This window comes from Notothenia coriiceps, unplaced genomic scaffold (genome assembly GCF_000735185.1).
Source record: "Notothenia coriiceps isolate Sejong01 unplaced genomic scaffold, NC01 NC01_scaffold00026603, whole genome shotgun sequence".
NCBI lineage: Eukaryota > Metazoa > Chordata > Actinopteri > Perciformes > Nototheniidae > Notothenia > Notothenia coriiceps.
Window position 1 is genome coordinate 64,495 of NW_011359304.1, and position 15,385 is coordinate 79,879.

General features: G+C 39.8%; 1 protein-coding gene across 1 annotated transcript in view; it reads left to right on the forward strand.

The window, feature by feature from the left end:
- Positions 1–15,385, forward strand: part of LOC104957226 (collagen alpha-1(XI) chain-like) — an 83,505-nt gene that overhangs the window by 15,483 nt on the left and 52,637 nt on the right. The window contains exons 5-11 of the mRNA XM_010784830.1: positions 5,275–5,403; positions 8,728–8,817; positions 9,094–9,186; positions 11,434–11,736; positions 12,865–12,927; positions 14,844–14,885; positions 15,245–15,307. Of these exons, the coding sequence (XP_010783132.1) occupies positions 5,275–5,403; positions 8,728–8,817; positions 9,094–9,186; positions 11,434–11,736; positions 12,865–12,927; positions 14,844–14,885; positions 15,245–15,307 (783 nt within the window). The remainder of the gene's footprint in view (positions 1–5,274; positions 5,404–8,727; positions 8,818–9,093; positions 9,187–11,433; positions 11,737–12,864; positions 12,928–14,843; positions 14,886–15,244; positions 15,308–15,385) is intronic.

A 15,385-nucleotide genomic window follows, 5' to 3' on the forward strand; every position in this document is an offset into this window, starting at 1 on the left:
TCCGTTTACGCCGGTTGTTAAACAACATCGTTATGGGGAAATGCAAGTTTGCGTCCAAATGGTTGGAAGATAAGGAGGAAGAACAATCAATACTGTATATAGTCAATGTGAGGTAAAGTGTGTCGCCAAGGTAACCGGTTAGAACTCAAAGTGGCGATGAGGTCTTAAAATATAGAGATGTCCCGATCCGATCACGTGATCGGGGATCGGAGCCGATCACGTGATCGGGGATCGGAGCCGATCACGTGATTTTCAAAAGATCGGAATCGGGAGAAAAAAATTGGGGATCGGGATTTATTATTATTTTTTTAAATACTTTTATTTTTTTTATATTCAATGTTACAAAACAAAAATGACCATGTTCAAGTCTTAAAGTCATCCTGAGGCCTTAGTTTTGGTTTCAAATTACACAACATCATGTATGTGTTGCTTCTTTGGGGCTTGTTTTCATAGACCTGGTTGCTTATTTCTCTCAAATCTGGCAACAGAGTGGGCAGGGCGCAGTGTCTAATTGTAGCAGTAAGCTAACGAGTACTGATAAGCTTTATTTTTGTTTTGATCCAATGCTGCACAACTGAACTGATCCAATGCTGCTGTGAAAAAAAGAAGCTATATCCATGTTGGATAGAATATCCAATTTAAATTAAAAAAATAACCTTAAGGGACAACTTGAATGCTTTTTTTTTTTTTTTTTTCTCTTAATGCATTGCATAAAGATCGGATCGGGAAAGATCGGTATCGGCAAATTGTCAAAATCAAATGATCGGAATCGGATCGAGAGCAAAAAAAGGTGATCGGGACATCCCTATTAAAATGTATGGGAAGGGTCTTAAAAAAGGTCTTAAAAGGAATTACATTTGACTTCAGGATTCCTGCATATACCCTGTTCATGTCGACACATCTTTAAAGCCAGATCAAATTCTGGTGCCATGTAAGGATGCTGTCTTTTTAAATAGTCTGTAAAGTAATAAATAATCACGTGTAAACTTTGGGATCATTGCACCCTTTTTTCACAGATTGTTCCTCTAGGCATTTGTGTTTTTTTATAAGGTCATTCTGCAGATGCTTTGGGCATATCTCCAAATGTGTGTTCCTGGTGCATTAATAACCCCCAGCTGCTCCCTGTAGGCAGTGACCTGCTGCACCTGGCCACAGACAGCCACAGTTCAACCAGCTAATTACGTACTTACATGTTGTTCTGAAGGATTTCGAGGAAACTACCTATCATTATGTAGTAATATGGAGAAGGAAAGTGGGATTACCTTTTGTTTAGCGATCAATAAGCACTTTCTGAATTATGGTTTTTATCTATAAAATCTCAGATGAAGGTCCTAGTTTAATTTCCCAGAGCTCAAGATGGTGTCTTTCAATGCCTGTAAGGTTTATTGTTGGAACAATTTAAAAGTCGAAGATATAATATAATGTACAGCTATATACAATAGAAGAGACAATTATACAGTTGCATATTACTTTTATTCATTTTGAAGATTTGTGAATGTATCTACTTATTGTCATCAATTCTATTCACAGATTTTTTCAGATTTTTGGTACAAGCACAGATACAGTATGGGAATTTCTTCAGGGAACTGCAGATTTGTCCCCCCTGATTTACGGTTGCTGCATTTTATAAGCCTTCCAGGGAGCACTTTGTCACAGAGTTGAGTCATACATGGCTGAAAGAACATGTGTAGAAACGATGGTTAAAGTAGGCGCATGGATGGTTTTTTGGTCTTGCCTACCGCAGCCAAGTAGCCGCATTGTATTGCAATTCGAGAAAACGATCTGCCTGTAAGGCTCAATCCAGGGCAACATATCTTTAGATTTTGGTGGTGGCTGGGGGAGGGGGCTGGACTATGCATTTAGGTCTAGAAAGTGACACCCTAAAGTTAAAAAACATTTCTCAATCAGGTCTGGTATCAATTTTGTGGAGACAAAAACAAACTACTTCTTTGTTTGTGCCTTCATATTAGTCCAACAAAATGTAGATGGGAAAACCATGTGCCTCCTGTCATCAGTCTGAGCTATCTGCATCTAATCAAAGTGGTGTTTCTCTGTTTGAGGTCAGCCATGTGCTTTATGCTCAGGGATGAGGTAATGTGTGCTCACAATCAGATGTCTACAACTTCCGTGATCACAATCCACACACACCTCTGAGTGGCATTCGGAGTCTCATATTTGTCGTTCTTTTAAGAATACAATGCCAAGGCCAAATTGCATGGTCTGCTGAGGGCTTTAATACTGCCCACTATTAAGGAGATATCCATCAGCCAGTTGTTTTCCTCAAGTGACTTCTCCAGTGGGGGTGTACTCTTCACAGCCAAGGTCACCAAGCCCAGAGCGGTGTCTGTTTGCTGTTTTACATTTCGTAGCTCAAAATCCGATGTGAAAAGCTTGAGGAAGAAACAGTGGTGCGTTTGTTTTCAACACAAATAAACCCAAACATAGTCTGATGGTTGCACACACAGGGAAGGGTTTAGTGATGATTCAAGTCTTGTCTCTTTGATCAGTCAGTCTCATCATTTTTTCTTTTATGTACTTACAGTATGTCAACCCTCCGTTGAATGGTTGTTGTCACAGTGAAGGTTAACATGTGTTTAGGGGCGTTGTATTTACACCCACGTGCACATTATAGGCAGACCCATTAATAGGTCGATTGTAGTGTAGCCTAGATGGGTGATTAATCCCATTGTGAGTGTGCCAGCTCTGAGCAGAGCCAATGCATTGCTTTAGATCATTCCTGACATTCTGAGGGGGGAATCTCAGCAGACGCCAGAGAGATGTGCAAGTGAATCCAGACAGTAACATCAACAAAAGTACCAAGATGAAGACGAAGGAGACACAGAGGGTAAAAGTAGAGAGGGGGAATGAATCACTCACTCACTGATCTTATGAATGGGCCAAAGTGTGTGTGTGGTCTCTTGACAAGTCCTGTTGTTTTTTGCCAGATCCACATATTTGTTTTCTTGCCGTAGTAAATGCAGTTTAGTCTGTGTAACTTTTACTTTCCCACTAAATATATAAAGTTACAAGCGCCTCACATAGGAAGACTGGAGAAGACAGATAAAGATCTCGCCAAATGCAATTTGTCTTTTTAAAACGTTTCTGGCTTTGACTCTTGATCCATTGATGTTACATTTGAGGAACATGCAGTGGCTGAATGAGTGTTGGAGATTAATTGGAGACCTTCTTATTTGTCATTGTAGTTATAGATGTAGCAGGAGGTTAAACAATGTACAGGGTGAACTCTTGTGGGCACGGTATTTCCCCCCTGTTTTTTCACTGAGCTTTAGTTCAATAAGCACTAAACGTCAATAAGCACTAAATCTCTCCTTTGCAGAAACGCCCTGCTCCACATTCACACCTGGAATCTGCCCCGAGCAACCTCAGTTTAATCCATTGCCCACAGTTGGGCATTAATCCTGCAGTCTGGGAATCAAACTGACAAACCATTGGTTCCACATGTTTGATTGAGGACTGCTGCTCATTGTTATTTTATTGAAGGTGGTTGTGGGTGATCAGGAAATGAAGAGAACGTATTTACTTGTTTTAATTATTCTACATTTTTACAATTTAAAACTTTACTTTTTGCAATGAATCTGGAAAACTATAAACCTGACATTTTAATTGTTTTTATTTTCTCTTTTTTAATGAAATGTGAGCTATAAATTACTCCCAAGGCCCTGTAGACATCTCCACCCCTAATAACTCACACAGACTGGGGGATGGTAATGGATATACAGGTTATATTGGGACATGCATACAAAACATATGTATGGTTTTTCTCATGGGATGGTTGAAAAACAAGTGGGGGATAACCAAGTGTTGCTAAACGATACAACAGGTAATTAAAGAAGGTGAACTGAGTAGACATGAATTAATCAATGTGTAAAATTGAACTTTCTGGTTGTTATTTGGGTTGTTCAATAACCTGTTGAAATGTATGATGGGAACAACGGGCCGGGGTTAATGTGTTCCAGGGATCCATGCTTTTACAGATGTCGCCTCCTGTCATTTAATGCAATCTGCATGTACAGTATGTGCTTCCTCTTTAGGGGCCACCCTAACAGTGCCTTCTTTCTCTTTAAAACTACACTTAGGTTCTCTTGCTTATTTCTTTCTCCACGTTGTTACTTACACCAGGTGGAGTTTTTTTTTCACCTGAGTTGCCCATATGGTTGATGGGTATAGATAACATTTCTCACATCAGATCCATAGAAAGTCCAGGTTTAGAAATTCCATAGTAGACGATCATGGAAAAAAAGTATTTGGCTGTTGGAAGGGTTGTGAGCAAGGATCTCATTTCCTTTTCCAAAAGATCATGAAAAACAGACGGCCTCAGATAAGTACAGACCTTGGTTATTTATCTGCTGTGTAAGGGGACTGGCTGACACTGACGGCTGAGTGGGGGTCTGAACAATGGTCCTTTTTGAAAGTCTCCCCTGAAGCCTTAATCTATTCCATAATGTTACATGTAATTAATAGTCAAGAGACTACTGCCTCTTGTACTATACACAATCTGCCTTATTGTTTCCATTATCACGTTTTATCATCACCACATGGTGCAAAGCTTTGGCAGTCAAGCGAGGAGGAATAGGTGCATAGTACCATTTGGTTTCTATTTGCAATTATGGAAGGAAACAATGTTAATTTATATTTAAGCTGATTGGCGGCAGCTGGACCGCTTCCATGGCTTGGATGGGCAGGACATGCAAGTTGAATTGTACAAACAAATAATACTGTGTGAGAACATACCAGTTTATTTTGTGTATGTTAAAATGTGAGTAGAGTGGTCAATTGCATCACAGAGGACTGTAAAAATGACCATTTGTAGAAACCTTAGATTACACTCAGAAGTGTGAGTCCAATCACTTTTGGACTCTGGATCAACTTTGGATGACTTGACTACACTAAAGTGCACAATTGTGTTCCCAATTGCAATGAGGTATTTTTCTGTATTGTCTACAGCTTTTATGTGTGACTGGGACTGGCTACTCCTCAACAGAAACAGTGGCTCAGGCTCCTCTGTTTTGTAGTATTTGGAGCCATTTGCCAAACTACACTGGAAACTAAGTTGGAAAAAAAATAAAATTGATGGCCATAACATAACCCCATCGTAGTTTTATGTTAAAAACACTCAAGATCAAAGAATGCTGACATGGGAATTAACACAGGAAATACTAACCAATTTATAACTCTATAGTCTGTGAAATCTGTTGACAGGAGTTCTGGCTGACATGTTGCTTTCTTCTTCTTCTTCTTCTTCTTCTCCTCCAGGGTGACATCCAGCAGCTGCTGATAGTGGCAGACCCCAGAGCAGCCCATGACTACTGTGAACACTACAGCCCTGACTGTGAAACCCCCAACCACCACGACACCCCCCAGGCCCAGCAACCCGACGAAGAGGTCAGTGTCTGCAGGAGGGCGAGATGGATTTAGGAGTGGAGATTGGATGGGAGGCAAAGCTGTCCGGAGGGAGGGAAGAAGGAAAAGAGAGTTGGGAGAAAGGAGGGGAAGGGAGGGAGGGAAACACAGAGGGTGGAAATAAAGGAGCCGCAGTTTGAGATTTACTAAGAATGATAGCAGGAATTTGAAAAGAGGCCTTCCAACTTGGCTGTGAAGTCATGGCAGGAAAATGGGGGAAACCAAATCTCTTCTTTTTGGAATATTAGATACATTTTTTTTATTCAGTTTGATTTTAAAAAGCCATTGGGGATTGTTTGGGGGTTGAGAAAAGTTAGAAATGCTTTGAGGAACAGAGAGAAGAGTTATGGTTGGACTGTACGGGTCATTTGAGATACTCATCAAGTTTCCCCTCCCCCACGTTCAGACATTTTTGCTTGAACACTCCTGCTACCTAAACAATTGTCTGTGACTACTAGTAGATAACATTTTCTGTGGTTAAATCCAGTGAATGTTCAGTCTGCCAGAATTACACAACAAGCACAAACATTCTCCAGTTAATTATATGACCTTAAAACATTTTACAAACATTCCTCCAGGCAGAAGTACTTTGACAGAGACAGACTTGTTTCTATTTCAACTCTAATATGTCTCCTTCTTTAGTCTGTGGAAAATGCTGACAAATCAAAATACATTGTTGAGGTTTACTCATCTTCTAAAATTAAAATGTATAACCTCTGGCTCGTAAAACATCACTTGTTGCCTCTTCAGCCAACTCTCCTTATTTGAATACAGACAGTTCTTTGTGTCGGGGCCTCATTTGTCTTTCTACATTTTACACTTCTGTTATTTTGACAGTTGAAACCTTTTTGTCGGCTGACATTTTCCTTCAGTATTTCACCAAATAACTGATGAGCTCACACTGGAAACTTTTCCCTTTTCCCTGCCACGAAGTCTGAGCCCACTTTGGAGTGGCCCCGTGATTTATATCACTAACGAGTTCTGCAGGCTCTGCCCAGACTTCCAGGGAAATTTAAGCTTTTCCTTCCCCAGCTAGACTCCCACTACCTGGAAAAGTAGACGTTAGATCTTTGGTTTGAGAAAAAAAAAATCAGAAGCTGCTTCTCTATTTGAAAATGTTGGCTGTACAGCGGGTACCGCGTCCTGGAAAATATTGCTTCATCATCAAGTTATTCTTCAGCTCCAAGACAAGTAGCTTGTCAATTGTAAATAGACAGCAGGGAGCCGTTTGGTTTCACGGACATTGTAAATCAGTTATAACAGGAATGTTTTTCCTACATTCCAACTCAGTATATTAAAGAATTGATTTCATCCACAACTGAAAAACTGAACTTCTACAAAAGCTCAGAGCATAGCTTTGACCTCTGAAGATGCTCCTTGACCTGAGGCACGCCGCCTTTGCTGTCGTCAGCCGCATGTCCGCAGCTGGGTTAAAAGAGGAAGAGGGATAGATGCAAGAGGAGGAAGGGGGAGCTTTTTTTTTACGGGCCAGCTTCAGTATTTATTTACTCCTTTCATCCAAGCTGTGGTGAAGGTCTTCAACTCAGCCAAGCACTTCAACACTATAAATCATTCTTCCGTTCTCCATCCCTTTCTATATTTTTCCCCTGAACCTCTCCTTCTCTGCTCTCAGTCTAGTTGTTCTGGCCAAAGCTCCTCTCTTGTGTGACCTCCCTCTCTCTCTCCGGGCCACTGAACGGAGGCCATGCCAACATTGCAGCAGGCCGTGCATCTTGTATTATTTGTATGAGCTCAGCAGCCGTCCAGGGACTCATATTTATTCCTGTGCTGATAGAGCGATGCATTTCAGGGGCTGGTCTGTTAACTTAATCTACTTCCCCATTTCGGTTGTAGGTAGTGTGCCAATAAATAACTATCAATACTTATAAAGTACGTACGCTTAAAGTAATAGTTTGACATTTTGGAGTGTGTGATTAAAAGTTTCATGCCATTTATATCTGTATGGCTAATATAAAGCTTTGGCTAGGAATTGATTAGCCTCTTAGCAAAAAGACTAGAATCAGCTGGAAAAGTAAATAAGTGTATTATAAGTTAGGGACTTGAGTTTGAGTTGATTATCAAATGTAAATATGTATTAATAAGGTAGGATAAACATTATAATGCTTTCTAGGTGAAATTTAGATTTGGCAAAAGTGCTGAAAATAGCTCCAATCCAACTCAATACACGACAGAACAGTGGTTCAATAAAGACAGCAATAGAAACGATATATGAATATTGCACATGCCTCATGACGGAGAATATACAAACATAAAAATATGGAGAAAATCTGAAAAAAAACAACATAAAACATCGAACTAAATGCAAATTGCCTATAAGCTACATAAACAAGGATACGCCAGTTTTCTTTAAAAAAAAATTGTTATGGACACTTCGGGAGGAAAGAAAGCTTTTCGCATTTTTCCTTTTACATGTTTAGTAAATTCCGCCTGAAGGCATCAGTTTGTATTGAGATCATTCAGAATTAGGTTAATTCAGTGAGCACATCTGATTCTTATTCTCATAGATAGTTTGATGGAAATGTTTTTCTTTCTTTCCTACAAATGTCATTGTTTCTTTTCCCATGTTTTCAATTCCTAACTGGATTGTAAGTGTGCCTTACCTTCATGGCAAATCAAGATGCTTTCCAGCACAGCATAGTGGAAAGTTAACATGATCTCTGTTCACACGCAACAGTCCTCGTCTTCCCAGAAAGTGAGGTTTCTTCTTTGGAAATCTTAAAAGAAATATTTTTTAACACATGTTGTTTTTACAGAGACTGGTTTAAAAGTGGTTTTACCCCCTGTCACTGTACTATCCAAGATACCCATAATTAAGCAGCATGCGATGAGTCAGGACCGTTAAGGGTTTCTGTTTTAAAGGCCCATTAATGAAACCCAGGGGCATTCTTGGCATTCAGATTCAAGGGGTTAGAGGGATATACATTTTCACTGGCATCACATTAACCGTCTAACATCCTGTCGAAGCAAACACAAATCTTAATTGCTGTTTGCTTGGTTATGGTCATGAATGTTTCAACCGGGTCAAACAAAGCTCTGGGGTTTGGGTGAAAAAACAAGCAAGAATTGCCTCTGTCATCCATATGCAACAGTTTTCTAATATGGATGTGACATTTCTTGTATTACATTTGAACATGTTATTTCTTAAATAGCATGCTGACAAAACATATTTCAATCATTTAATCTTACATGCCATGTCAATAATGTGCAACATGTCTCTAAGACATTGTGCCTTCTTATTTACATGATTGCACTAATCAATTGCCATTTATTCCTTTTTCCTTACAGTACACTAACTATGATTATGGTGAGTTCTATGACTACACTGAAGGAGCGGTTACCACTGACCCTGCCCCAACTGCGGAAGTCAAGGCTGAGGTAACACTAAAACACTGATACAGTTATCATGGCTGTTGTCATGCATAACAAACACACTCACTTGTTGTCGAACCTTCTTGTCAACCTCTTATCTTTAATTCTCTCCCTTACCATGACATGTCATAACACTTTGCACCCCACATGTATAGAGGATATTCAAGTCGTGTACACAAAATAGGCTTTGTACACAAAAGCTCTTTCGTATGACGTGACATTCATTTTATCCATCTCATGTATGTAATGCTTTCCCTGTGTGCTGATTTTGCTTGAATTCAGACAAATGTTGGTGGAGAATACTACACGGGTGAGTATGACTACTCCACAGTGGATGGAAATCAGCCTGAAACCCCCACTGAGACCACTGAACCGGTAACTTTTTAAAAACATCCGCTTTTCACAACCTGAATTGGTATTTGAATCCAGAATTATTTGTATTTTTGACATTTGTCTTATCAGAAAGATTTGGAACATCACCATGTTGAAAATATAGCCATGCATCACTGATTTCTATCATTTAACATCCAGAATCCTGTTTATATAATTAGATTTCTAAGGGAATTGACAATAAAACTGCTTGGGTATTACAAACAGATTTTTATGATCATCTCTGGAGCTTTAAACCCAACGCGGGTTCAGACTGCTCGCTCTACTCCTTGATTTCCATTAGAAACAGCCTCCATCAAACAGGGTCTGGATAAAGACCGAAGCAGGAAAACGTTGTCATTTAATGAACCGTAACCAATGGAAAATCAGTACCCAGACGCATCCCCTATGTTTCCCCCATATCCTGTATTTGGCAGATCCTGTCTTAATGTGTGCTTAACCATCACATAAAACACAACATAATGAGGAACATTTGGGGTTTGAACTTCAACAATACGGCTGTGTGCTCACTGCCGAGTGCATTGTGATGTACCTTGAGGTGGATAGTGCTGCTTCAGTCAGCTGGAGACCTTACATTCATTGAAAATGACATGCCAGAAGGCTAACCACGGAAACTAAACATATGCTGTCCCATGTTGGAACACTTGTCTGATTACTGAGGACTGGACAAATTGAAGACTATATCAAAGGGGCCTTTTGAGTACAGACCTAACACGATGTACACAATGCTTTCGATATAGGTTTGATGCAGTAGTGTTTTATATAAATATATAGCAGATGTCCTGAACCTAGCAACATTACCACCAGTCTGTACAGTTGGGTTTTATTTCTCCTCGAGTCTCACCTACAATTAGCCCGAGACTGTGTGAAATAATAATATAAAGAAGAAAAAAAAGCTGGACACTTTGTTGAAACAACTTTTAACTGCGAAACTAATACTTGCAAAAGCACATTTGATTGAGCATATTTTCTAACGCTTCCCCACTAAGATGTTGACGGAGAAATCAATGCTTGTAAATAAAAGAAAAATGGCTCCTGCACAATCTTGCTTTCTCAGTACCTCAGATACTGTGCAAACACAGATTCTTAGAAACTTCTGGCTAAAGTTTTAAGATTGTACTGTGAGAATTACCTCACTAGGCTTTCATATTGCTATTTTAAAGCATGCATATTGTTTTACAGTTTTTCTTTTCCATATGTAAGTCTACCATATATTGTTTCCTTTTTAAAAACATCAACGTGTCATTAGTTTGGGATATCGCCCTATTGCCTTGCAGAAAGAAATATAACATGATTAGAGTTTTTAATGTTAATAACAGTGCCTGTCTGATTCACAAAACATATGTGGACTCTAGTTTCACATATGTGGACTTTAGGGCAGAGTCCTGCACGGGTCTGATTTTCAAGACTCGCTCCCGCCCCGCACCCGCGACGTGCAATACCGAACCCGCCCCGCTACCCGCACATATTGCCAATTAGTTCCGCAACCCGACCCGACCCGTCGGCACAGGATCCGCAACCCGACCCGAACCCGCATATATGAGCAGTGAAAACGTGCAATTATTAACACACGCAGTTGCATATTTGTCTCAAAAAGCGTGGGATGTTGGTTATTTTCTCCATCTAGGTCTAGGAGGACACCAAAAGCCTCCCAGACGTTGGATTTCGCTCTTGAGGAAGTTTTGGAAAATGCTGTATTCTCCGCTAGAGAGCTTCACCTCAGCCATTCAGAATGTGGCGCGCTCAGAAGCAGATTGATGCGCTGCAGAGGTTATGATTATGCACGGTCCCGCGGGGGAGAGGTCTGAGGATTTAAACATTAAACTAAATTATTATTATTTTAATATATTTATTATGCAACGCCCGCGACCCGACCCGCATAATCTTTGTTTTACCCAGAACCGAACCCGGAAAAAAGTGTTTGAAAAAATACCAACCGCGAATCACCTTTTTTGCGTCGAACCCGATGCAGGACTCTGCTTTAGGGTCAGTCCAAAATCAAATATATGGATGTGTGCAACTTGAAGAGTCTTGAGGAATTACTTATTTGGTGTCCAATCATTTCAGTGTACTTAAATACTAAATACTAATGATTAGACTGTAAATCTTGCTATGAAAACATGTGAAGCTTTACATTGAAGCTGTACATTCGTTTCACTAACCAGACTTGTTATGTTCCCTCCCATCTAAACCAACCCCTGCCCTTCTCTGCGATGCCTGGATGGACCCCAGACCTATGAAGGGGAGATAGTGGATGATTACATCACCGGTGTGGAGCAGGTCGGAGTGGACCCCACCGCTGTGGCAGAAAACCCTGCTCCATCTGACCCCAATGTGAAAGCAGAGCCTGATGTTTATGAATTCAAGGAATACGACCTGAAGGAATATGACCACAAAGAGGAGGTTGTAGACAAGCCATACGACTATAGTGATTATGGCGATTATGGCACCGCTAAAGCCAATCCTACACCCGCTTCATACGATGAGGAGTTCGGTCCTGGTGTTCCAGCGGAGACGGATATCCGAGAGAGCAATGTAAGTGCTTGGGTGGTGAGGAGTGTTCGTGGGAGGGGGAGGTGGTGGTCAGTCAGGAATCTGGAAAAATTGAGAAGTTTCTGCATTTGTTTTGAGAGGTTGTTTGTGGTGCCCTTTATTGTTTGTTGTTTCTAATGGTATCTGGTTATATCTTAGAGCATTGTGCATGCTCATTCTCCAAACACAGATACAACAGCAAGCACAAACACACACCTTGTCTATCCAAGTCTCCTGCAGATAAACAGATGTTCACTCAGCTGTCAGCGCAGACACGCCCTCCATGACCTTTGACCTCAATGACCTGTGATGTTTATCAAGGACTTGCTTCTCCCTGATTATCACACCAATGATCTGTTTGAAATATCTCGTGACAAACAGTCTTTGCTCATGTTTTTTCATCAAATCCATCAAGATCAACTTCTCAAAACCAGACAGAAATCTTTGCTGACCCAGTGTCTATCATGGCTCGTGTCCAGCCCCCTTCCGTGCCTCAGGATCCAGATTCTCAGAGGCAGGAAGTGACACGGTCCCTGTCTGGATGTTGGCTTTAGATCTGTCTGCCTTTGGTTAATATGAACCACTCTATTAGTGTTCTCCACTCTTCAGTCTCAGGACACCACAGCCCTGGTATATGACTTTCTCGGTCTCCTCTTCAGGCTGAACTGAAATTCATGTGGTTTTCGGACACACTGTTTTAGGTGGTTTGGGAATTCTTCTCATGTGAAGTCATTGTATGGATAGTGTCAGTTAACCACTTCGGCAGTTGTGCACAGTTGGGGTCTTTTTGTAGTTCCTGGCTTTAAGGAAGCTTAATGAATAGGAGTCAACCCAAAGCCTAAATTATAGCTTCTTGCAAAAATGATTCTTGATGTATCTTTTGAGCAGGAGAAATAAAAAAAGGCTGCCTAAATCCTTTAAAGCATGCAGCACACTTTATGGAGGTTATCTAATCAGTTATTTGTATTTTAAACAACTTCTACAAAAAGATGAGACACCCAACAAGACAGGGCATCTGCTGCTCTCTCAGTATTTCCATTTGTGGCTTTTAGACCTTCCTTGCTCTACATTTAGATGAATGTCTGGACATTACTGTGTAAAATGCTCACCTGATCCCTCTTTTGTCTGCAGCTTGGTGGAGGCAGTTACCTGGGAGAAAAAGGAGAGAAGGGTGAACCTGCCGTCATTGAGCCCGTAAGTCAAAAACTATCATTTCATTCTGAGAAATACCAAGCTAAGCAGCTAACGCTAACAATCACATTTTGAAAGACACTTTCTGCCAGGGGTGAATGAGTTCACGCTTTAAGATAATGACCTACATTGACCTTCCATAACTCTAGGATCTATATCTATCTATCTGTCTGTCTATCTATCTATCTATCTATCTATCTATCTATCTATCTATCTATCTATCTATCTATCTATCTATCTATCTATCTATCTATCTATCTATCTATCTATCTATCTATCTATCTATCTATCTATCTATATATATATCTACTGTATCTATCTATCTATCTATCTATCTATCTATCTATATATCTACTGTATCTATCTATCTATCTATCTATCTATCTATCTATCTATCTATCTATCTATCTATCTATCTGTCTGTCTGTCTGTCTATCTATCTATCTATCTATCCATCTATCTATCTATCTATCTATCTATATATCTACTGTATCTATCTATCTAGCTATCTATCTATCTCTCTCTCTCATCTATCTATCTTCTATCTATCTATCTATCTATCTATCTATCTATCTATCTATCTATCTATCTATCTATCTATCTATCTATCTATCTATCTATCTATCTATCTATCTATCTATCTATCTATCTATCTATCTATCTATCTATCTCTCTATCTATCTATCTATCTATCTATCTATCTATCTATCTCTCTATCTATCTCTCTATCTCTATCTATCTATCTATCTATCTATCTGTCTATCTATCTATCATCTATCTATCTATCTATCTGTCTATCTATCTATCTATCTATCTATCTATATATCTACTGTATCTATCCATCTATCTATCTATCTATCTATATATATATCTACTGTATCTATCTATCTATATATCTACTGTATCTATCTATCTATCTATCTATCTATCTATCTATATATCTACTGTATATATCTATCTATCTGTCTGTCTGTCTGTCTATCTATCTATCTATCTATCCATCTATCTATCTATCTATCTATCTATCTATCTATCTATCTATCTATCTATCTATCTATCTATATATCTATCTATCTATCTATCTATCTATCTGTCTGTCTGTCTTGCTACATGCTATCAGGCTAGCAGAAATATATCTATATATCTATCTATCTATCTATCTATCTACCTATCCATCTATCTACCTATATCTATTGTTCTGTGTGCTGCTTCTTTTGGCTGCTGATCTAGCCAACAAAATGTTCAGATACAGTAAGAGCCATATTTCAAAATGACTGTTGACTGGATTTTATATTCCACTGATACTTTCCAACATTTGCTCACAATGATTTATACGCCTATAAAAGTCCAAAGTCAGATTCTCATGCATATTTTCTAGGGAATGTTCGTTCTCTTCTGTCTTCTTAAACCTATAGAAGAACAGATATCCCTTTTTTTTCAAATCTGATTTACATCCATTGTATGTTCTTACTTAGTGGACTTTCAAGCTTTATTCCCCTTAAGCACTTACACAACTAAGACTTCCATTCTGATGAGATTCAACACAATGTCTTGGTCATAGGCAAACAATCTCTGTCTACACTAAATGCAGTACACATGTTCTTTATAGAGCCATCCTATACAATTTACCACTGTAGGCTAAACATTGACGGAAATAGAATCTGCAGTTATCGCCTCTCCTCCCCGACCATCTGTACCACCTTAGGCTCCCGTCCAATTATTTGACAACACACGTCTATTATAGAAAAGAACATCAGATTGCTGAGGCACTGTTGAAGTCTTGCGCTTGTAGCTATATGTAAAATCCTTAACCTCAAACCCAAAGCACTCTCTGACTCTAATTTTCCCCAAATTCTCCATTGCCTGTGGATTTACAGGCTGCCCTATAATGCTACTGTATCCACTTTTTCCTTTTCCAGGGGATGCTTGTAGAAGGACCCCAAGGAGCCCCCGGCCAAGAAGTGAGTATCACGTTCTCGCACACTCCTGTCTGCCTTCCACAGATGGAGAACAGCTAAAGAGGGAAAAAATGTCTTTATGGAAAGAGCATCAGCCCTGATCGCCAGTGAAGCTTGAGTTGGGAGAGACAGTCAAAACGTGTATTTGTGCATGCTTGTGTGTACATGTGTGTCCCTGTGAGAGTGAGCAAAAGAGAGTGAAAGAAGGGGGGGGGTCTATTTTATATTTGTTTCTGAACCCTCTGTCTCTGTTGGCCCATGCATGTGAAGTACTTGATACACTGCTGGTGGTGGGAATGCTGGTTAGCAGCAGTTTGGGATATAATATGCTAAAGTGTATGTGTCTATGTGTGTGGTCTTAGGGTGTTCCTGGTACCTCAGGATCGCAGGGTCCTCCAGGTCCCCTAGGAGATCATGGTGAGAGGGTGAGTACAGACAGATCCATTTCTCAGCTGATTACAGTTTCTTTCTTTCTGAGAAGTCACCAACTTTCATGAACAATT